The sequence below is a fragment of the Pygocentrus nattereri genome, chromosome 27 (genome assembly GCF_015220715.1).
Source record: "Pygocentrus nattereri isolate fPygNat1 chromosome 27, fPygNat1.pri, whole genome shotgun sequence".
In the NCBI taxonomy this organism is placed as follows: domain Eukaryota; kingdom Metazoa; phylum Chordata; class Actinopteri; order Characiformes; family Serrasalmidae; genus Pygocentrus; species Pygocentrus nattereri.
Window position 1 is genome coordinate 22,346,734 of NC_051237.1, and position 24,247 is coordinate 22,370,980.

General features: G+C 42.9%; 1 protein-coding gene across 1 annotated transcript; it reads left to right on the forward strand.

The window, feature by feature from the left end:
- Positions 1 to 1,284: 1,284 nt before the first annotated feature.
- On the forward strand, positions 1,285 to 21,807 carry bloc1s4 (biogenesis of lysosomal organelles complex-1, subunit 4, cappuccino). The gene is made up of 5 exons (XM_017681703.2): positions 1,285 to 1,772; positions 4,313 to 4,384; positions 4,773 to 4,874; positions 9,149 to 9,277; positions 21,031 to 21,807. Exons 1-5 carry the CDS (start codon positions 1,428 to 1,430, stop codon positions 21,124 to 21,126), a joined length of 744 nt encoding a protein of 247 aa, XP_017537192.2. The 5' UTR covers positions 1,285 to 1,427; the 3' UTR covers positions 21,127 to 21,807.
- Positions 21,808 to 24,247: the final 2,440 nt, after the last annotated feature.

Below are 24,247 nucleotides of genomic sequence, written 5' to 3' on the forward strand. Positions count from 1 at the left end.
GATTTTGCGTGGAGGTACCAGAAACAGAGCCAGCCTATAAAACAAAGGACTGATGCCAAGATTAGGCCCAGCCTGCACATGACAAGTCACAGGTGTGACAGACATGAAAATGTAGGAATAAACAAACAGGCAGAAGAGAATGTCCTAAATACAGTCACAGTACAGGCACACAGTACTGAATATAATAATACATTATATAATATATACAGCACTAAACACTTGACACACAGCAGTACATTTAAAGATAAATACTTTAGTACTTTTACTCAAGTGGAGGTCTAAAGGGAGGAACTTCTACTTTTACTGGAGTGATATTTTACCTTGGATGTCTCTACTTTAACTCAAGTACATGGTTTGTGCACTTCGTCCACCTCTGTCCAGTATAGTATGAAGTAGTGTGAAGTGTGTAGGTTGTACTACCACAGCCAGTTTACTGGGGAAAACCCAAACGCTAGAGGGCGCCGGCGAGCGAGTCCTCAATGAATGAGTATAGTTCCAGCATGTTATCTACAGCAAACAGGCTTTGGGTGGCACTACACTACACACTTAAAGAAAGGTTCTTTAAGGGTTCTTTGGTAACTGCTTCTATATAGATCCATTGTATGCTTAAATGGTTCCATTTAGCACCAAAAATGGTTCTGCTATTGTTGCAAACTTGACATCATAACATTTTCAAAATTTGGATTTTGCTCCTTAGCATTCATTTTGGACCCGGGAGTAACTTAAAGGGGAATTCCACCAATTTTTCATAAAATTCTGAATAATTCAGCCATTCATTCTGGTTTGGTGTGAAATGGTTCCCTGTAGAGAAACTTACGGGCTCACAAGTCTTCACAGTGGTGGTGATGGGGACCAGACATTTTATTTACCATCCAGAACCACCAGAGAACCCACACGAGTCTTCTGAGTTTAATATGTAATGTTGATGATGGTAAAATAGTGATAAATCTGAAAAAAAAAAATTTTAATTGGGGACTAATTTGCCTTGCCAACGCCCTGCATGTATCCCTCCGCCATGAATGGGTTGAAATACATTTTAAGCCAAAAGTTTATCACAAAACTAACAAAACATCACGTGTCTAACCAATTTCTCGTCTTTCAGAGGCATGAAACTCTTCAGACGTTTGGTTCCTATCACCACCGCTGCGAACGTCTCTAAAAAGTCTCTCTAAAACGGAGCATTTCACACCAAACCGCTCTGAACGACCGTTCGCAGCTCAACCCTTCAATCCTGGAGAAATTCAGAAAAGCCGGTGGAGTTCCCCTTCAGCCTTCGCTGCGCTGCGCTCTGCTTGGCCCTCGCGGGGAGCCGTAGAGAGTCATATGATGAGGGAGGTAAACATCTGAGTCTGTCGGGACTCGAGCAGCGAGGGTTCCGCGTCTGACACGCTACGCAGCCGAGCCGTGAGGGGCGTTTGACGGTGTTCATGGCCATGGAGCCGCGCTATGAGAGGGGAGCGGCGCTGTCTCCGCTGGAGGAGTCCAGCGCGGAGGTCAGCAGGGATAGCGGCGTGGTGTCCCTGAGCGCCAGCAGCCTGTCGATGGCCAGCGAGGCCCTGAGTAGCGGGGCCGTGTCCCAGAGCCCCAGCTTCGGGGGGAACGTGTCCCAGAGCCCCAGCTTTGGCCCAGCCGTCCCGCAGAGCCCCAGCTTCGGGCCCAGCGCGGCGCTGGAGCCGCAGGCAGCCCTGGAACCAAACGAGCAGGACGAGGAGATGCTGAAGCGCACGGCGCTCAGCTACTCCACATACATCCGCGCAAACGCTGGAGAGGAGGTGAGGAGGAGGAGGAGGAGGAGGACTGCCGCCGCGGGTCGTGTGCGGAGTTACTCAGTTTACTGCTTTGATTACAGCTCACGCTGATAAAACGGAAGTCCAGAGAGGCCGTGAGGTGTTATAATGTCCTGGACTGTTATCTTGAGACCACTACTTATTTGTTTTGGGATCTTAAGATAACAAAAGTTGTTTTCTCGAGATCATGACATTTGGTTCTTGATCTTAAGAAAAATGTTTTCTTGAGATCATGAGTTATTTGTCTTTTGATCTCAAGACGACAAATGTTTTCTCGAGATCTCAACTTCACAAATTTGCGTTTTGATCTCGATAACTGTTTTCTCGAGATCACAAGTTATTTGTCTTGCAAGACAAGATTTCAAGATATTTGTTTTCTCGTGATCATGACTCGTGATCTCATTATAACAATTGGTTTTCTCGAGATAACTTGATGATCGCAAGAAAAATAAATTGAATGTTGAGAAAACAACATTTGTTATCTTGAGGTCACAGTTAAGTGGTGATCTCAAGATGACCGTTCAGAAAACTCCCTCAGAGCCTCTCAGGACTTCTGTGAACACGACCCGCTCAGTGTGCGTTTACTGTGGAATTAGTTTATCACGGACAGCAGTGATTCCCAAAGCCGGCCCCATTCGGAAATCTAATGTTTGATCCCTGACGACTTAATATTCAGAAGCAGAAGACAATCGTAATAGCAACAGTTATGACTGCACTGCACTCACCTGAAACCCTGTTATCAGATATATACACACACACACACACACACACACACACAGTCCATACCTTATGCATATATGAGCATTATTTGACACTTTACACACACATATATACATTCATATATATATATATATATATATATATATATATATATATATATATATATATACACACACACACACACAACACTGTGTGAAAGTTTTAGACATCTAAGCTATTTTTTAAACAATTGACCTCAGCAGTGAGTTTATCACAATATACATTAGAATAAAGTCGTATTCATAATTCAAATAAACAGAAAAACAATAAAAAGTAACAAGAATTTCTTGGGTCCATATTTTTCCTGGACACCTTCACAGCCGCCACAGAGACTCGTTAATATCATCAATTACATCATGAGCTCAATTTACTGAGCACTGATTGGTCAAACCAGGAGCTGCTTTTTAACTACATATAATACTGGGCTTCCTCGAGGAGAGGCTTGGAAATGGTTAAACAAACACACTAAATATATATAAATAATTATTACACACACACATAGATATAAAAAATATTGTGTAATATAGTGTAATTATTAATTAATATTCTATAAATTTTGTTTATTCAAGCATTAACAGCTTTGACAGCACAAAAGTAACAGACATACAACACTACATACAGCCATAGGCCACCCTGGTCACATGACATGTTTTATGGATTTTCTAAGGGAAAAAAAATTAAACTTAGCATTTTATTAGTGCACAATTTAGGGAGGGAGGGAGGGAGGGAGAGAGACACACACACAATTCCAAGACATATAATTACACATAAACTTACATATATTAGGCAGAAAGAACAGAAGAAGAACATAAAATAGGCAGAAATAGAAAAAGACACAAAGTAAAATATGAAAGGGTAGGAATAAAAGTGTGTATATAGAATATTTAGTATATTTACGTAGCATATAAGACAGACTTGTTGTATTCATATGAAAGCAGGTATTGCACTAAGTGGTATGAGGCAGTTACAACACAATGAATATAAACATAACTATGAATATCAGCAGTGTTTACAGTCTAAAGTGCAGTGAAAGTGTCATTACAGTAATAGTTGTGATATATTGCACAGCCTATATTAACAGGAGAGGAGAGATGGTGATGGTCAGTACCATCCTTGCAGTAAGGAGACTCGTTCTAGAGCCATATATCAGTGGGTAAGAAAGATCTCACACCGCGCTCTTTAACACTGAACTGGCTTAAAAGGTGACAGACTTCTGTACTCCCATGAGCCAGCACACCGGCTCGGCCTCTACGGCCTTGTCTGCCAACTGGCCACTGCCCCAGTGACAAGCCCTGCAGTCTTCAATTGTCAACAGTGAGAGGGGAAAAAAGCTGATATGGGATCCCTGCGACTGACGTGGCCAAACTAAAGTTTGCATGCAGTGCCCTCTAGAATCTCCGTTGTGACTGGTAGCACAAAAGCAAGGTCACTCAAAACAGCGGGATAGTCTTATCCAGTCTGCAGCTGATTGCCCGTCAGCTCCTATCAGCTCAGGAGTCTGCGTCTAAGACCATAAAACTAGCCCTTTTTAACTCTAGATCTCTTGTACAACTATATTACAAGTATATTATTCAATATAAAAAAGGCCATAGCTTTTGCACAGGCCACATTTTATGTGTTAAGTTCAGCAAATGAAAAGTGATTGTGCATTAAAACGTGCAGAAGTGTGTCGTTTGACCAGGGCCACCCAGACTTTTGCATACGTACAATGCAGAGTATTCAAGATCCAATGCAGGAGAACCAAAGTGATGTGATTAACGTTGCAGATCCTGTGTCTGGAGAAGAGTCTGGAAGAAATGCTGACTCGAGTGGATGAGTTTGTGGGGATGCTGGACATGGTAAACCTTGTTTTCCTTTCACCTTTTGATGTGTATGATTGTAATCCTAGTATTAAAATGAATATTAATGTATAATGTTACATTCAAAATGAGTGAATATTTGCAAAAAACAGCAAAGTTTATCCGTTTGAACATTAAATATCTTGTCTTTGTAGTGTAATCAATTGAAAATAGGTTGAAAAGGATTTGCAAATCATCGTATTCTGTTTTTATTTATGTTTTACGCAACGTCCCAACTTCATTGGAATTGGGGTTGTATAATATTTAATATATAATTCATACAATTAATGTTAATTATTAATAATTAATGACAACAAACGTTGGTAAAAAATGAGTTATCTGACATTTTTTGACCACTTGATTTACGTTTCTTTCCCTTTTTTAACAGATTCGCAACGACACCTCTCAGATAGTGAACACCAACCTGCCTCAGATTCACCGAAAAGCAGAAGACATGAGAGAGATTTACAGAAAAATTGATAAGTTGGAGGTATTATTATAAACAACAGTAATCATCAGTTTGTACAGAAGAGGGTGGGCATTGTGAAATATATACAAAATATATTGTGAAATTCTAACTTGGCTCTCAAACGCGCTATTGAACCTCTAACGCACTCTATTAAACCTCTCACTTACTATCAAACTCTCTCGCACTCGCTATAAGGCCTCTTGCACTCACTATCAAACTCTTGCACTCGCTATACGACCTCTCGCACTCACTATGAAACTCTCTCGCACTCACTATGAAACTCTCGCCCTCGCTATAAGACCTCTTGCACTCACTATCAAACTCTCTCGCACTCGCTATAAGACCTCTCGCACTCGCTATAAGACCTCTCGCACTCGCTATCAAACTCTCTCGCACTCGCTATAAGACCTCTCGCACTCACTATCAAACTCTCTCGCACTCGCTATAAGGCCTCTTGCACTCACTATCAAACTCTTGCACTCGCTATACGACCTCTTGCACTCACTATCAAACTCTCTCGCACTCACTATGAAACTCTCGCCCTCGCTATAAGACCTCTTGCACTCACTATCAAACTCTGTCGCACTCACTATAAGACCTCTCACACTCACTATCAAACTCTCTCGCACTCGCTATAAGACCTCTCGCTCTCGCTATCAAACTCTCGCACTCGCTATAAGGCCTCTTGCACTCACTATCAAACTCTTGCACTCGCTATACGACCTCTCGCACTCACTATCAAACTCTCACACACTCACTATAAGGCCTCTTGCACTCACTATCAAACTCTCGCACTCGCTATAAGACCTCTCGTACTCACTATCAAACTCTCTTGCGCTCTCTATAACACTTCTCGCACTCGCTATAAGACCTCTTGCACTCGCTATGAGACCTCTTGCACTCGCTATGAGACCTCTTGCACTCGCTATGAGACCTCTTGCACTCGCTATGAGACCTCTTGCACTCGCTATGAGACCTCTTGCACTCGCTATAAGACCTCTCGCACTCACTATCAAACTCTCTTGCGCTCGCTATAAGACCTCTTGCACTCGCTATAAGACCTCTCGCACTCACTATCAAACTCTCACACTCCCTATCAAACTTTCTCACCCTCACTGTCAAACTCTCACACTCGCTATCAAACTTTCTTACCCTCACTATCAAACTCTCTCACACTCACTATCAGACCCCTCACACTCACTAACAAACTCTCTCACCCTCACTATCAGACCCCTCACCCTCACTATCAAACTCTCTCACCCTCACTATCAAACTCTCACACTCACTATCAACCTCTCTCGCGCTCGCTATAAGACCTCTCGCACTCACTCTCAAACTCTCACACTCCCTATCAAACTTTCTCACCCTCACTGTCAAACTCTCACACTCGCTATCAAACTTTCTTACCCTCACTATCAAACTCTCACACTCGCTATCAAACTTTCTTACCCTCACTATCAAACTCTCACACTCGCTATCAAACTTTCTTACCCTCACTATCAAACTCTCACACTCGCTATCAAACTTTCTTACCCTCACTATCAAACTCTCTCACACTCACTATCAGACCCCTCACACTCACTAACAAACTCTCTCACACTCACTATCAGACCCCTCACACTCACTAACAAACTCTCACACACTCACTATCAGAAACCTCACACTCACTATCAAACTCTCACACTCGCTATCAAACTTTCTTACCCTCACTATCAAACTCTCTCACACTCACTATCAGACCCCTCACACTCACTAACAAACTCTCTCACACTCACTATCAGACCCCTCACACTCACTAACAAACTCTCACACACTCACTATCAGAAACCTCACACTCACTATCAAACTCTCACACTCTCTATCAAACTTTCTTACCCTCACTGTCAAACTCTCTCACCCTCACTATCAGACCCCTCACCCTCACTATCAAACTCTCTCACCCTCACTATCAAACCCTCTCGCACTCACTATCAAACTCTTACACTCACTATCAAACTCTCACACTCACTATCAAACTCTCACACACTCACTATAAGGCCTCTTGCACTCACTATCAAACTCTCGCACTCGCTATAAGACCTCTCGTACTCACTATCAAACTCTCGCACTCGCTATAAGACCTCTCGTACTCACTATCAAACTCTCTTGCGCTCTCTATAACACCTCTTGCACTCGCTATAAGACCTCTTGCACTCGCTATGAGACCTCTTGCACTCGCTATGAGACCTCTTGCACTCGCTATGAGACCTCTTGCACTCGCTATAAGACCTCTCGCACTCACTATCAAACTCTCTTGCGCTCGCTATAAGACCTCTTGCACTCGCTATAAGACCTCTCGCACTCACTATCAAACTCTCACACTCCCTATCAAACTTTCTCACCCTCACTGTCAAACTCTCACACTCGCTATCAAACTTTCTTACCCTCACTATCAAACTCTCTCACACTCACTATCAGACCCCTCACACTCACTAACAAACTCTCTCACCCTCACTATCAGACCCCTCACCCTCACTATCAAACTCTCTCACCCTCACTATCAAACTCTCACACTCACTATCAACCTCTCTCGCGCTCGCTATAAGACCTCTCGCACTCACTCTCAAACTCTCACACTCCCTATCAAACTTTCTCACCCTCACTGTCAAACTCTCACACTCGCTATCAAACTTTCTTACCCTCACTATCAAACTCTCACACTCGCTATCAAACTTTCTTACCCTCACTATCAAACTCTCACACTCGCTATCAAACTTTCTTACCCTCACTATCAAACTCTCACACTCGCTATCAAACTTTCTTACCCTCACTATCAAACTCTCACACTCGCTATCAAACTTTCTTACCCTCACTATCAAACTCTCTCACACTCACTATCAGACCCCTCACACTCACTAACAAACTCTCTCACACTCACTATCAGACCCCTCACACTCACTAACAAACTCTCACACACTCACTATCAGAAACCTCACACTCACTATCAAACTCTCACACTCGCTATCAAACTTTCTTACCCTCACTATCAAACTCTCTCACACTCACTATCAGACCCCTCACACTCACTAACAAACTCTCTCACACTCACTATCAGACCCCTCACACTCACTAACAAACTCTCACACACTCACTATCAGAAACCTCACACTCACTATCAAACTCTCACACTCGCTATCAAACTTTCTTACCCTCACTGTCAAACTCTCTCACCCTCACTATCAGACCCCTCACCCTCACTATCAAACTCTCTCACCCTCACTATCAAACCCTCTCGCACTCACTATCAAACTCTTACACTCACTATCAAACTCTCACACTCACTATCAAACTCTCACACTCACTATCAACCTCTCTCACACTCACTATCAGACCCCTCACACTCACTAACAAACTCTCACACACTCACTATCAGAAACCTCACACTCACTATCAAACTCTCACACTCGCTATCAAACTTTCTTACCCTCACTATCAAACTCTCTCACACTCACTATCAGACCCCTCACACTCACTAACAAACTCTTTCACACTCACTATCAGACCCCTCACACTCACTAACAAACTCTCACACACTCACTATCAGAAACCTCACACTCACTATCAAACTCTCACACTCGCTATCAAACTTTCTTACCCTCACTGTCAAACTCTCTCACCCTCACTATCAGACCCCTCACCCTCACTATCAAACTCTCTCACCCTCACTATCAAACTCTCTCACCCTCACTATCAAACTCTCTCACACTCACTATCAACCTCTCTCACACTCACTATCAACCTCTCACCCTCACTATCATACCCTCTCGCACTCACTATCAAACTCTTACACTCACTATCAAACTCTCACACTCACTATCAAACTCTCACACTCACAATCAACCTCTCTCACACTCACTATCAAACTCTCACCCTCACTATCATACCCTCTCGCACTCACTATCAAACTCTTACACTCACTATCAAACTCTTATACTCACTATCAAACTCTCTCACACTCACTATCAAACTCTCACACTCACTATCACACTCACTATCAAACCCTCGCACTTGCCGTCAAACCCGTGAGAGGGTTCGCTGTCGAGTGTGAGGAGTTCGCTGGCGAGCGTGAGGGGGTTCGCTGGCGAGCGTGGGGGGGGTTCGCTGGCGAGCGTGAGGGGGGGTTCGCTGGCGAGCGTGAGGGGGGGTTCGCTGGCGAGTGTGGGCGGGGGGGAGTTAGAATGTTCACATAGTGAACTGCTCTGTGCCGTCCTGTAGTTTAACTGTATTGTTTTGTATGTTTGCCACATTGTCTCAAGGCTTTTGTCAAGATGGTCGCAGCCAATGTGAGCGCCATGGAGGAGCAGGTTACCCAAGCAGAAGGTGAAGTGAAGACCCTGCCGGGTGCTTTCAAAAAGATTTTCCGGAGCGTCCCTGGATTTTTAAACGTAAGTAATATCAGAGGAATGATGCCAATAGAAGACGTGACTGAAGCACTGTGTCGGGGAGGGTCTCTGAGCCAGCTTAGCGTTGGGTGGGACTCAAACATGATATAACCGATGGGTTTTATTTATCCCCGCTTGCTGGTGTGTTCATCACAAATCAGATGTTTCGGAGGCGCTAAAGACATTTTCTGGTGATTATGTGGGTAAATCCACAAAAACAGTCATCATTCATTTTTACCTGACCATTCTCCACCCCAACTTCTCTTTATTCCTTAGAACTAAACAGGCTGGTTTTCCTGCTGTGCCTTTTAGACTGATGTATGCAAATGAGTTCTGTGCTAATTGGCTGCCCTGTTTTGTGCCTTATTTCAAAAAAGCTGAAACAATTCTTATAAATTCAGTGTCAGTGGGTGGGGCTGAACTGCTTAATGGCAGAATTTATATGGATTTATGTTTGTCTTAGTTTTTGTGACATCACAAAAACAATTAAAAACAGGCTGTTTTTACAGCTTCGTTTCTGTATGTGGGCTGTACGGAGTGAAGAGTTAATGTTTTTTTTTTTTTTTTTTTTTAATTTAACTATTTTACATACCATTTCAAACACTTGTGTCAAAGAATGACAGTTTTCTACAGTCTGGGCCCTTTAATGCGAAAAAGTCTGGTTTCTGGTTGACTTCAAAGTGAACTATTTTAGGCTGAAGCTGTTCCCTTAATATGGCTGTCTATTATCTGTGCTTGAGCTTAGACGATGATGTAAATTTAGACGAAGAACTATTGCCTGCAGAGCTGTCACGATAAACAATGTCATCATGATCCAAGTACAGATACGACGTACCACATACAGGTGATACCAAGCTTTACGCTATAGCTCACATTCTCCCTGATTAAAAAAAGCCTGTCTGGATATTTTTGTGCATACAGCTGGAACACAAGCAGCTTTGGAACGTTTTCAGACAGAACCTTTATATCGCCCACGTGCTAATGTTCCCCAGAACCTGCAGCTCTCAGTGACTGTAGGTGTCACAGACAAGGTGGCAGGGCTTCCACTCAGAACTAAACCTGAATAAAGTGCGACATTTCCTCATGTTTCTGTAGCCGTCCGCGTCCCCCAGACCGGTTTACAGCAGGCCTGTCTGCCTCACTGCAGCACTCAGTGTTTTCATTTAACACGCGTGATTCAACTTACCGGCTCATTACCGAACACCTCATGACTCGAGTTACAGCAGAGAAGAGGCGGAAGAAAAGGGGGAGGAAATGTCCCGGGAGGACAGCGGGGACTTTGACTCGCTGCTCTCTGCCGTTTTCATTTTGTGTTGAGTTTTAATTTTATTTCCACTGCATATCAACACTATTCCTGCAGTTAATTCAGCGCACCTGATCCACAGATACACGCAAAAGTTTTGGCACCCCCCATCGAAGGACACGTTTTACTGAGGTTAATTTAAAGGCGCCCGTTGTTTTTTCTGAAGCGAACGCAGACGCGTTTCTGGTCTCAGCAGCTGCCCGTAAAGCTGCCTTTACTATCACCATCTTGACTTTCGTGCCATAGCAGTGCCTCCGTCCCGTCACCTGTCTGGGTTCCTGTGTGCTGTGGTACAGAAGTCGGTTTACACGGTACTGCACACGGCGTCTGATCCAACGTGCTGGATCAAACAGTAAAGGTAGAGGATAAATCATGGAATGAAACTGAATAAAAAGCAGTTTTGTGTGAAATCCCGACGCTGGTGAAGCACATGTTCCAGTGGGACAGCGCGCTCGGGCGGTGCGGCGCTGATAACGGAGATTATAAATCACGATGATTTAAATCAGCAATATCAAGCTAATTATCACGCTTTTTTCCTCTCATATTATTTTTAAACTGCTTCGCATTTGCTTAACCATTCCTATTGTACAGTCTTTTGGCGCCCCTCATCAAACGAGACGTTTCAATGCTTTTTCTAAGTGAAAGTAAGTAAGAACACTTCTGCACATTTTAATTCGCAGTTACAGTTTATTTGCTGGATTTAACACAGAGGGGAAAAAATAAAACAATTTGTGGCCTGTGCAAACGTTTAATGTGTGCCAAATCTTCCGATATGCCCAACACTCATTTTAGCCAGGGAATAGAAAGTGTGCGCAAACATTTTCAGATAAATGTGAGTTTCTTCCCTGTAAAGGACGTTTCAGAGACTTTTTCACTTAGAAAAATCAACAGAATGTCATCTGACCAGGCAGTGTTTATTTTGTATATGAACATAAGGTTAAAAAAAATGTTTACATACTTTTCTGGTTGGAGAGATTATAACATAGACAGACTATCGCTCTGGCGAGGAATGCTGGGAAAATGCCAAGGAACAAGAAACTCTGGTACTGCCTGGTAGAGAGTAAAATGAACTCGTTTGTCTAGAAGAACAATGTCAACACACCCTTTTAGCGATGTTGTGGTTTCCAACCAACAGAACATGGGAAACAAACAGATGTTAACGGCATTACCGTCTATAGAGAAAGAATCTTACCAGCTTCACCAGCGTCGGGATTTCACACACAACTGCTTTTTTATTCAGTTTCATTCCATGATTTATCCTCTACCTTTACTGTTTGATCCAGCACGTTGGATCAGACGCCGTGTGCAGTACCGTGTAAACCGACTTCTGTACCACAGCACACAGGAACCCAGACAGGTGACGGGACGGAGGCACTGCTATGGCACGAAAGTCAAGATGGTGATAGTAAAGGCAGCTTTACGGGCAGCTGCTGAGACCAGAAACGCGTCTGCGTTCGCTTCAGAAAAAACAACGGGCGCCTTTAAATTAACCTCAGTAAAACGTGTCCTTCGATGGGGGGTGCCAAAACTTTTGCGTGTATCTGTGGATCAGGTGCGCTGAATTAACTGCAGGAATAGTGTTGATATGCAGTGGAAATAAAATTAAAACTCAACACAAAATGAAAACGGCAGAGAGCAGCGAGTCAAAGTCCCCGCTGTCCTCCCGGGACATTTCCTCCCCCTTTTCTTCCGCCTCTTCTCTGCTGTAACTCGAGTCATGAGGTGTTCGGTAATGAGCCGGTAAGTTGAATCACGCGTGTTAAATGAAAACACTGAGTGCTGCAGTGAGGCAGACACGCCTGCTGTAAACCGGTCTGGGGGACGCGGACGGCTACAGAAACATGAGGAAATGTCGCACTTTATTCAGGTTTAGTTCTGAGTGGAAGCCCTGCCACCTTGTCTGTGACACCTACAGTCACTGAGAGCTGCAGGTTCTGGGGAACATTAGGACGTGGGCGATATAAAGGTTCTGTCTGAAAACGTTCTGAAGCTGCTTGTGTTCCAGCTGTAAGCACAAAAATATCCAGACAGGCTTTCTGTGGAGTGAATTCAGCTTCTCCAAGGTCACCCATTGCTGGCGCAGGTGTTCAGCGTGTATGATCTCCATACAGAAACATTGAGTGTGTTTTACATGAACTTAATAATCGGCAAAACGTCAGATTTTGTCAGGAATCTAATCAACACGTTTACATGCACTTGAGTAATCAGATGATGGGAGAAGTCCAGGTTTAGAGTCAGACGGTAATCAGATTTCTGCTTTGGAACCAGCCAGTAAACTCACGGAAGAGGTCGTGATGTAAACGTGTTGTAAAACTCAAACTTCATGCTGTGGCTTTTTTTATTTGTTTATTTTTTATTAAGACATGGCACCAATTTACCTGCAAATATGAACATGCATCGTCTAGACGATGAAGAATATTTCAGTCTTTTTGTGATGTATTTCGCTCTAAAAGTGCAGCGACGCTGCTCACTTACTTCTGGTACTGCAGTCTGTTTCTCACATGCGCAGACTGACAAACCCGAAAGAAATCGGAGCGAGAGTTGACGCACGCCGAGAAATCGGAGCGAGAGTTGACGCACGCCGAGAAATCAGAGCGAGAGTTGACGCACGCCGAGAAATCGGAGCGAGAGTTGACGCACGCCGAGAAATCGGACTACAGAGCTAAAATCCAGCTCTCTTTATGGAATTTCTTAATCAGATGTCTTAATCAATATAAGAAGTCGGAGTGTCCTGTTTACTTGGCCATTTGAATAAACCGATAGCTGCATAAATCTGATTATGATTGGATTATTGAGTGCATATAAACACATCCATTGACTGATACAATGGGGCACTCAAGAGCTGCTGTACATGAACCTGAGGTCACCATGCCCAATGCCAAGTGTGGGCTACAGGGGTACAAAGCCCCCCCAGCATTAGGCTGTGGAGCAGTGGAACTGTGTGCTACAATATCCAGTATCTCCAGGATGAGTCGGAGCTGACCATCCAGCGTCAGAGGAAACGCAGGGAAAGCTGGAGCCTGTAAAACTTTGAATTTGTTTTATGTGGTTGTGAACTTTTTATTTATTTATTTATTTATTTTACATCAAATAGAACAAGAACTCATTCACAAACTACTTTTCAGCTTAAGTGCCAGTCAAAAGTTTGGACAAAACATACGGAATTAGGCCAGGAAACGTGTTAAATCTCCTATCTTATATTCTTTCAAGGCGTTCTCTCAAGCAGCTTCATGAGGAGCCACCTAGGCTGCTTTTCTAAACGGCTTGACGGAGATCTACTTATGCTGGGAATGTGTTGGTGATGGAGATTTTAAATAAATGTTCCCTTACTCATTAATCAAATAGATTAGATGTTGTAATCAATAACCAAATAGGTAGTATTGGCTTACAGGGAAGGCCTTAGTCTGTCTGCGTAGGAGATTCTAGACACTGGAAAGCCTCTGGTTTCAAAGGCAGGCCTGTGTGCACTTACTGAACCAGTGAAAAGAGGTACAAGTTGACCTTGGGAGGTAAAGCAGGCTGGTAAAAACCGGTCAAAACCAGTTGTTAGGAGTGAGCTCATTGAGCGATGGCCAAATTGACGGACAAAGAGATGCACCTATTAGAGAATAAGCTAGTATCTAAGTTTGAGAAGTTGGGGGGGGGATCACATCACCCCAGATAAATGGTATAAACTGTTTGCACAGTTGGATCTCTCACGATCCTGTGCCGCCTGATGCTGAAATAAAGAAGAAGCCTTATTCCCTCTTCCACAAACTCAGCATCTGAAGACTCTTTCTTTCCTTTTTGACATCTTTTGAGAACTTGGACTTAAAACAGTTATTACTGAAAGTGTTTCGCTGGTATTTAAAGATTCCTACCATAATAATACTATGAATAAGTATGTTGGAGGCCTGGGGTCGGAGGGGATAGACCTTGGCCCCAACATTGGCTGCTCGAATCAATTTTTACAGGGACGTGTAAAAAAAATGTTCTTATATATTCACTACTTGATTTAGGATTAGTTTTCAAGCATTTAAGCATAAGCCTTCTGATTACAATGAGGTATGAACCTCTTAGTTCAGTATGTTATCAGTTAAATGGGAATTAAACTCGTTTTCTAAATTTCTGTATAACTAAATCATTCAGATGTAAACAGCAGTCATTCAGAGCGGTTTGGAGTGAAACGCTCCGTTCTAGAGAAACGTGGAGTCAGAAATCTTCACAGTCCACCTCTAAAAGCTCCCTCATGGAAAGTAATGACATTAAATAAATGCGCTGCCTGGTGTCTGAGGCATTGTCTTACTGTAGTTTGGAGAGAGATTTTTTGGCCTTAAATGAATTTTTGAATACATTCATGGCAGAAAGGTACATGTAGGATGTTCCCAAAAAAAAAACTTATTTTAGTATAGAAACTATTTTACCATCATCAGCATTACATATAAAACCTCAGAAGAAACGTGAAGGTTGACTGGTGGCTTTTATAGTAAATAAAACGGCCACATGTGTGTTGTCATGGCGACCCCTGGCTCCTATCACCACCACTGTAAAGACGTCACTCAGGTAGTTTCTCTTCAGTAATCGATTTCCCATGAAACCACTCTGAATGAGTTCGTTTATGTCTGGGTGATCAGAATCTGCTGACGTTTTGAACGGATTTCCCATTTAAACAATACAAACGCTCATGAAATTCACCACGTCCTGTTTTCATGTAGTGAGAGTTTCACATACATAAGGGAAAGTTTCACATCTGTCATTAGCCTGGCACTGATTCACGGTGTATTATGAGGAGACTCTCTTTCTTTCTTGGATGTTATTTGAGCTGGAAATTCAGGATCTTCTCTACGGAACAGACAAAGCGAGTTTCCTTGAAGCGAAATTCAGTTACTGCTTTGCAACATGTTCAGCCCCTCCCTGTATCCCCTTGCACTTCCAGTCTCATTTTTTCCTCTTCCTGCTGGAGCTGTTTGTCCACATTCCTTGTGTTCCACTTTCCGACCTTGGGCTACAATGATTTGGAAATGTGTTCTGTGGCGCTGAGCAGGCCTTAAACGTTCATCTGAAAGAGAGAAGCAAGACACAGTGGCTTAATAGGCCTAAAATACTATTTCCATGAGATTACATCATTCCAGCCATCCATCTTCCAAGCCACTTCTCCGTCAGGGTCGCGGGGGGGGGGGTTGCTGGAGCCTATCCCAGCAGTCATCGGGCAGAAGGCAGGATACACCCTGGACAGGGCAGACAGACAGACACTCACAGGGGCAATTCAGCATGTCCAATTGGCCTGACTGCATGTCTTTGGACTGTGGGAGGAAACCGGAGAACCCGGAGGAAACCCACACAGACACGGGGAGAACATGCAAACTCCACACAAAGAGGACCCCGGTCACCCGGGCGGGGAATTGAATCCAGGCCCTCGTCGCTGTGAGGCAACAGCACTAGGCACCGCGCCACTGTGCCGCCCAGATTACATCCTGCACATGGTTAAAGCTGCCCTATTTATTTGTTAAAAGTGAAAGTAGCATTACTGAGTCAAGAAAAAAAAACAGGCTTAACATGATGCGTGTGCACTGCTGAGTCACTCTGTAAAGCTTAAAATATGTATTTAAGAGTCAGAGATTCTTCCTTTCTTACATTCGCACTGGAGCTACAAAGCTTATGTAGCTAACGAGTAATAGAAGCTTATAGCCCACCGGTTAGCATCGTACAAGCTGCAGGCCTCAAACTGTGTTGAGTTGTTAAATAATTCTGTTCAAATCAACTTTGTTTTTTCTGCATATACAGGGGTACAGTATGACATGCATTCAGACTACTTCTCTACTGCCTAAAAGTTAAGACAAGGACAACAAGTACTGAAACAATAGACAATGAATACAGAATAAACTGGAGACACAAGTGTACTGGTGCAAAAACTATGTGCAGCACAGCGGTGGACGAAATACACAAACCATGTACTTGAGTTAAAGTAGAGACACCCAAGGTAAAATATTCCTCCAGTAAAAGTAGAAGTTCCTCCCTTTAGACCTCCACTTGAGTAAAAGTACTAAAGTATTTGCCTTCAAATGTACTTAAGTATAAAGTAAAAGTACTAAAAGAGTAATTCTGGCTCTGATGTCCTGTTATCATTTTTATAACCAGACTGGCTTCATGAACTCATTTCAGGTGAAAGTCCTCCAGCGTCTCTCTTGGTAAACCAGTCTTTTAATAGAACGTCATTAATTAGTGACGCTGACGTCTATTAAAATGATCAGAAGCACAAAACACTGAAGGTAAACAGTTTCCATCAGGGAGAACCGAGTGGCTCTGAAATCACTTTTTACACACAAGCAAAGTTTCAGTTTCAGATTTATTTACAACTTAGTTCCAAGTTTAAGTTGAATAAAAACTGGCTTTAAACTCAGGATCACAGATGAGCTCCTTTACTATGTTGATCTGTAGGCGTCTGTTCATAAACATAAACCAGCCCAAACTAATTTACTATAAAATGAAACGGTGTTTGTAGAAATTCAGAATAAAGCCGCGTCAGTCTCGACTGCATATGTGGACATATTTCTATATTGTGCTCTATTTACACAAAGTTAGGTTAGTTCATCATTTATGTTGAACAGACTCTCCCAAAGTTTTACGCTGCTGCGCTGACGTTGAACCGTGTGCTACACTGGGTCGGTATGACCAACAGGTCAAAACCAGCTCTAAACAAAGTGACCGCTGGGCCCTGATTGGTGCTCTGGCTTTGCGCTTCTTTCGTTTTGACATGTTACGTTTTTATACACACAGAAACCAAAAGGAACGACAGATTTCTCAAAATGTAGGAGGAAAAAGTCGGATATTAGACTCTGAAATGTAGTGGAGTGAAAGGAAAAAATCGCCCAGAATGAAAAAACTTCAGTACAGATACACGAAAAATACTAAAGTACAGAAACATTACATTTACTTAGTTACTGCCCACCACTGGTGCAGCATTCTCAGAGGTAGATCTTCTTCTTCTTCTTCTTCTTCTTCTTCTTCTTCTTCTTCTTCTTCTTCTTCTTCTTCTTCTTCTTCTTCTTCTTCTTCTTCTTCTTCTTCTTCTTCTTCTTCTTCTTCTTCTTCTTCTTCTTCTTCTTCTTCTTCTTCTTCTTCTTCTTCTTCTTCTTCTTCTTCTTCTTCTTCTTCTTCTTCTTTCAACTGCTCCCTTTAGGGTTCGCCACAGCGGATCATCTGCCTCCTCTACTTTTACACCAACCATCTCCATGTCCACCTTCACTACATCCATAAACGTTCTCTGAGGTCTACCTCTTCTCCTTCTACCCGGCAGCTCCATCTCCAACATTCTTTGACCAATATATCCACTATTCCTCCTCAACACATGTCCAAACCATCTCAACCTGGCCTCTCTGGCTTTATCTCCAAACTGCTCCACCTTCACTGTCCCTCTGATCTGCTCATTTCTAATCTTGTCCAGCCTTGTCACTCCCAACGAAAATCTCAGCATCTTCATCTCCGCCACCTCCAGCTCAGCCTCCTGTCTTTTAGACAGAGCCACAGTCTCCAAACCATACATCATAGCAGGACGCACTACTGTCTTGTTAACCTTCCCTTTCACTCTTTCTGCTATCCTTCTGTCACACATCAGCCCTGACACCCGTCTCCACCCACTCCATCCTGCCTGCACCCTCTTCTTCACCTCTTTTCTACACTGTCCATTGCTCTGGATGGTTGACCCAAGATATTTGAAGTCATCCACCTTTACGACCTCTACTCCTTGCATCTTCACCTTTCTACCTGCCTCCCTCTCATTCACACACATGTATTCCATCTTGTCTCTACTGACGTTCATTCCTCTCCTCTCCAGTGCAAACCTCCACCTCTCCAGATTCTCTTCCACCTGCTCTCTACTCTCACCACAGATTACAAGGTCATCTGCAAACATCATGGTCCATGGAGCCTCCTGCCTGACCTCATCTGTCAACCTTTCCATCACCTTTGCAAACAAGAAGGGGCTCAAAGCTGATCCCTGATGTAACCCCACCTTCACCTTGAAACCATTTGTCACTCCAACTGCACACCTCACCACTGTCTCACTATCCTCATACATGTCCTGCACCACCCTAACATACTTTTCAGCTACACCTGACTTCCTCATACAGTACCACAGTTCCTCTCTTGGCACCCTATCATATGCCTTCTCTAGATCCACAAAGACACAATGTGAGACACTCCTTCTGACCTTCTCTGTACTTCTCTACCAGCACTCTCAACGCAAAGATTGCATCTGTGGTACTCTTTCTGGGCATGAAACCAAACTGCTTCTCACTGATCTGAACCTTTCGCCTTAGCCTTGCTTCAACAACTCTTTCCCATACCTTCATGGTGTGGCTCATCAACTTTATACCTCTGTAGTTACTGCAGCTCTGCACATCACCCTTGTTCTTAAAAATGGGGACCAGTACACCGCTTCTCCACTCATTAGGCATCCTCTCACTCTCCAGGATTTTGTTAAACAACCTGGTTAAAAAGTCCACTGCCTTCTCTCCTAAACATCTCCATACCTCCACAGGTATGTCATCTGGACCAACTGCCTTTCCATTCTTCATCCTTTTTAAAGCTGCCCTCACTTACACTTTTACTAATTCTGTGCACTTCCTGATCCACTATCTCTCTCCCCCCGTTGTCCTCCTCTCTCTCTCCTTTTCCTCATTCATTAGTTCTTCAAAGTCCTCCTTCCATCTACTCAACACTATCTGTTCACTCACTAGTACATTTCCCTCTCTATCCTTTATCAGCCTAACCTGCTGTACATCCTTTCCAGCTCTATCTCTCTGTTTAGCCAAACGATACAAGTCCTTTACTCCTTCTTTACTGTCCAGCCTCTCATACAGCTCATCATAGGCCTGAGCCTTTGCCTTTGCCACCATTCTTTTCGCTATGCGACTAGCCTCACGGTACTCCTGCCTACTTCCTTCATCTCTCTGGTTATCCCACTTTTTCTTAGCTGCCTTCTTCTTCTGAATACTCTCCTGGACTTCCTCATTCCACCACCAACTTTCCTTGTCTTCTTTCCTCTGATCAGACGAAACACCCAACACATTCTTGCCAGTTTCTCTCACCACCTTAGCTGTAGTTTCCCAGTCCTCAGGTAGCTCCTCACTGCCCCCAAGGGCCTGTTGCAATTTTTCCCTGAACTGCCTGCAACCATCCTCCTCCTTCAGCTTCCACCATCTAATCTTTGGCTCTGTCTTCACTCTCTTCCTCTTCTTTGTTTCTAATCTGATTCTACAGACAACCACCCTATGCTGCCCTGCTACACTTTCCCCTGGCACCACTTTACAATCTCCAATCTCCTTTAGGTGGCATCTCCTGCTAAGGATATAATCCACCTGTGTGCACCTCCCTCCACTCTTGTATGTCACCCTGTGTTCTTCCCTCTTCTGAAAATACGTGTTCACCACAGCCATTTCCATTCTCTTTGCAAAATCTACCACCATCTGACCTTCCGCATTTCTGTCTTTCACACCATACATACCCAGCAGCTCTTCTCAGAGGTAGATCGATTGTGTAAATTATGCTTGACCCTCCAGTGATCTTCAAAGTTACTAACCTCTTCATGGATGGGGTCAGTTTGACCACAGCAATTTAAACGTCCGAAAAAGGTTCATAATTTGAATGAATTGAAAAGTGCTGTTGTCACTCCTAGATGCTTCCTTTTTCACAATAGTAGCGCTTACAGCTGACCGGAACAGATCTGGCAAGGCAGAAATTTCACATACTGGCTTGTGGCAGAGGTTTCATCCAATGACAGTGGCACATTTAAAAGCACCAAACTCATCAGTACGACCCATTCTGCTGCCAGTGTTTGTCTATGGAGACAAGGCTATGTGCTTGATTTTACACACCTGTTAGTGGAGCTGAAACACCTGAACTGAGTAACTACAACACATACTTTTGGCCATATAGTGAATATGTTGTACTTTTGTCTGTATCTGTACTGTAGACTGTTGCTAAATATCATCACATGACTTGTTCAGTTGTTCTTAGAACTGTTTGAGCATCATAATAAACCAGTCAGGCATAACATTATGATCGCCTCCTTGTTTCTATGCTCATTTCCCATTTTATCAGCTCCACTTACTATATAGCAGCACTCCACTCAGACCAGCACAACGCACACTAACACACCACCACCACCACATCAGTGTTACTGCAGTGCTGGGAATGATCCACCACCCAAATAGTACCTGCTCTGTGAGGGTCCATGGGGGTCCTGACCACTGAAGAACAGGGTAACAGAGTATCAGAGAAACAGATGGACTACAGTCTGTAACTGTAGAACTACAGAGTGCAGCTATACAGTAAGCGGAGCTGATCAAATGGTCAGTGAGCATAGAAACAAGGAGGTGGTCAGAATGTTATGCCTGATTGGTGTGTATATTATTATTATTATTATTATTATTATTAACAATGGCAGAGAGTAATAATTTTTCTTGCTTTTCAGAAACCTGCCAGCCCCAAAAGAACACCACAACAGCACCAAGAGATTCCCCCCATATTCAGGACTGACGATTACTTCACACCTCACCCAGAGCAGTGACAACAGCCACTGCGGCGCTGACCTTTGCCAAGGTCAAAACTGCACACAAGACCCAGTCCAGCGTGGACTGTAACGGCTGCTGTGTCTGACGGACACTTGCCTTCAACAGCAATATAAACACGGTACTCGAGAACACTGAGCTTAATCTAACGGCACCAGATCACAGCCAAGTGCTATTTTAGTAGACTGTTTGACGGCAGCTAGTTTTATAACCAAAAACCTTTTGTTTTAAAGAACTCGCATTGTTTAAAGTGCCTCTCCTGGAAGCTGGTGGCTGTGTTCACCCATCTGACTGAGAAAGCATGCTAGCGGTCATCAGAACACGAGGGCAGTTTCTGGGGGTTTTTACTTAGGCTTGTGTATAGTTTTATAGTGTTATCATATGATCTTGGTCCCTTTTTTCCAGCACTCGAGGTCTTTTTTGCACGATTAACACCTGACTCCTGTCGTTTTCCCTCCTTGTTCTGATTTAACAGTCCGTCAGATGCTGTGATTTGATGACAGGGGAGCCACTGTTGCACGTGGTTCTTCATCATCATGTAAATGTTCTTGCTGTCTGATCTCCTTTTATACTTCAGTGTCATTAATCGGTTAACTATTTAAATCATCTGATTTGGAATTAACATTCATTTATTTATAATAAAATACAAATACTGTAAAAAAAAAAATAATAATAAAGTATAGCCATGTTTGTCCTGAGTTAATGAGTCAAGAATGTCTTTTTCTTTTTTTTTTTTTTAAATACTGCCTGCTTACCAGCGAGAAATCAAACTATTGAAACGACATAATTTGGCAACATAACATGCACAACTTTCTACAGTGCTGTGCAAAAGTTAGAGACCACCTTTCATTTATTTTGTTTCCAGTCAAAAACGGCTTTTAAGCACATTATTTATTTATTTTAACGTGGGGGAACCTCAGCAGCTAAATGTAAAATCTAAATGTTTAGTATTTACCTTTTATTACAGCTTCCATTCAGTTTTTCAAGGAAATCTACATGGATATTTTTCTAATAATACCGCCATTAAGGTTGTTCTAATAACACTGCTTGTTATTCCACTAATACTACATGTGGAAACGAGAGCGCTTCCTTATAATACAGTTAATACAGTTATGCCCATATAATACAGTTAAACTGCCCTTGAGGAAAAAGACATTATGTCCAATGCCAGAGACAGCAGGGTTTCAGGACAATAAAGTGGATATATACTCCCATGTTTCTGAATAGCACTATAACATCTGATGGGTCTGCATCCATAACAATGTTCTACCTATCGAGCGGTCCTACTGAGCACTACACTACATTACTACAGTGTAGTAAAGTAATGTTTCGACCATTTTATTGTGTTTTAAAGCTTAATCTCGTTACTTATTCCCTGATAAAGGTGATTTAAGTGATGAAAATATCCTAATTATTGTTTTAAAGCTGGTAACATTTTCTTATAAGGGGATTTAGGCCATCAAACGAGCTTATTTTTAGATTTCAGTCCTGGTTGCAGTTTCTAAAAGGGTCATTTAGGCCATTAAAATATCCTACCTACAGTTTTATGTAGAGCTTTGCGGTCAGAGGTGGAGGAGTTGCCATACCACACAGACGCAGTGTGAGCAGGGATGGTGGAGTAGTGGTGCGCTACTTTTTGTAGCTAACTACAATTTTTTTAACTAGTAGCTGGAGCCGCTACAGTTTTATCGAATGTAGCTAATATCTGTAGTGCCTACAAATTTTTGTGTAGCTATAGCGATAATTTTTGGTACAGGCTTCAGTCAATCCGTGAAAATGTGAACCACAGAACATGGTCCTTAACTGGGTTGGTGGCGATTGTGCAATCCTGACAGTTCAAGCAAATGGTTATGTGCTGATCATCCCTTACTAGTAGGTTTAGCTCAGGGTTTGGCAACTGAAACCGAAACTGAAAAGAGCCATTTTGTCCTTTCGACAACAATGAAACCACCTTGGAAGCCACATTTTATGTCTGTTTCACCATCTTGGCCTTAATATGTCTCAGTATGTACTGACGTCCTAGTAAAGGCTTACAGACTTACTTTGCTCTGCTTTAACTTTTAGCTCAGCTATATACCTGCATATGGGTGCATATTTCTATATTGTGCTCTATTTACACAAAGTTAGGTTAGTTCATCATTTATGTTGAACAGACTCTCCCAAAGTTTTACGCTGCTGCACTGACCTTGAACTGTGTGCTTGCACTGGGTCGGTATGACCAACAGGTCAAAACCAGCTCAGAACAAAGTGACCGCTGGGCCCTGATTGATGCTCTGGCTTTGCGCTTCTTTTGTTTTGACATGTTACGTTTTTATACACACAGAAACCAAAAGGAACGACAGATTTCTCAAAATGTAGGAGGAAAAAGTCGGATATTAGACTCTGAAATGTAGTGGAGTGAAAGGAAAAAGTGGCCCAAAATGGAAAAACTTCAGTACAGATACACCAAAAAGTACTTAAGTACAGAAACTAATTACATTTACTCAGTTACTGTCCACCACTGAGTTTAACAAAGGACTCTGAATGTCACGTCTGTCTGTATCTTGCTGAAATGGTTAAATTGGAACAGTTTCATTTCAACAGTTCAACAAGGCTTTGCACAAAATTGGTTTATATTCGGTTATTTTTGTTGATTTATTGCTAGGAAAAACCTGGAATGACAGACTTGGTTTTAATTTCTTTTGTTGGGTATCAGGTGTTTGGCTGTGTAAGTTTGATTGCTGGTTACACTTAAACTTTTCGTGATCTTTTTGTATATTTACAGCTTTTCAGTTGTGCGTTTCTGTCTGGCACAGGATTAAACGCAGCGTCTCGTTCTCACGTTTAGTCGGGCTGGTTTGGTGTGGAGGTTCACAAACGTTCTGACAATCCTGGAACTCTGGTGGGCCTGTTGGAAGCAAGTGTTTAGGGACCAGGTGAGATCATCAGAGATGTGAATGCCAAGGAACATGAAGCCAGACACGTTCTCTACCTCAGCTCCCTTGACGTATGTTGTGGGAACCCGCCTGGCTCCTGCCCCTCCTTAAATCCACTGTGATCTCCTTGGTTTTCTGGGTGTTGAGCGCCAGGTTGAGGTCACCACACCATTCAGCCAGGTGGTGCATCCTTTGATCAGACCTA

Coding starts and splice junctions, on each gene's coding strand:
- bloc1s4 (XM_017681703.2), top strand. CDS start 1,428: ATGGCCATGGAGCCGCGCTATGAGAGGGGAGCGGCGCTGTCTCCGCTG. Junction 4,385..4,772: donor TTGTGGGGATGCTGGACATG/GTAAACCTTGTT, acceptor CTTTTTTAACAG/ATTCGCAACGACACCTCTCA. Junction 9,278..21,030: donor GCGTCCCTGGATTTTTAAAC/GTAAGTAATATC, acceptor CTTGCTTTTCAG/AAACCTGCCAGCCCCAAAAG.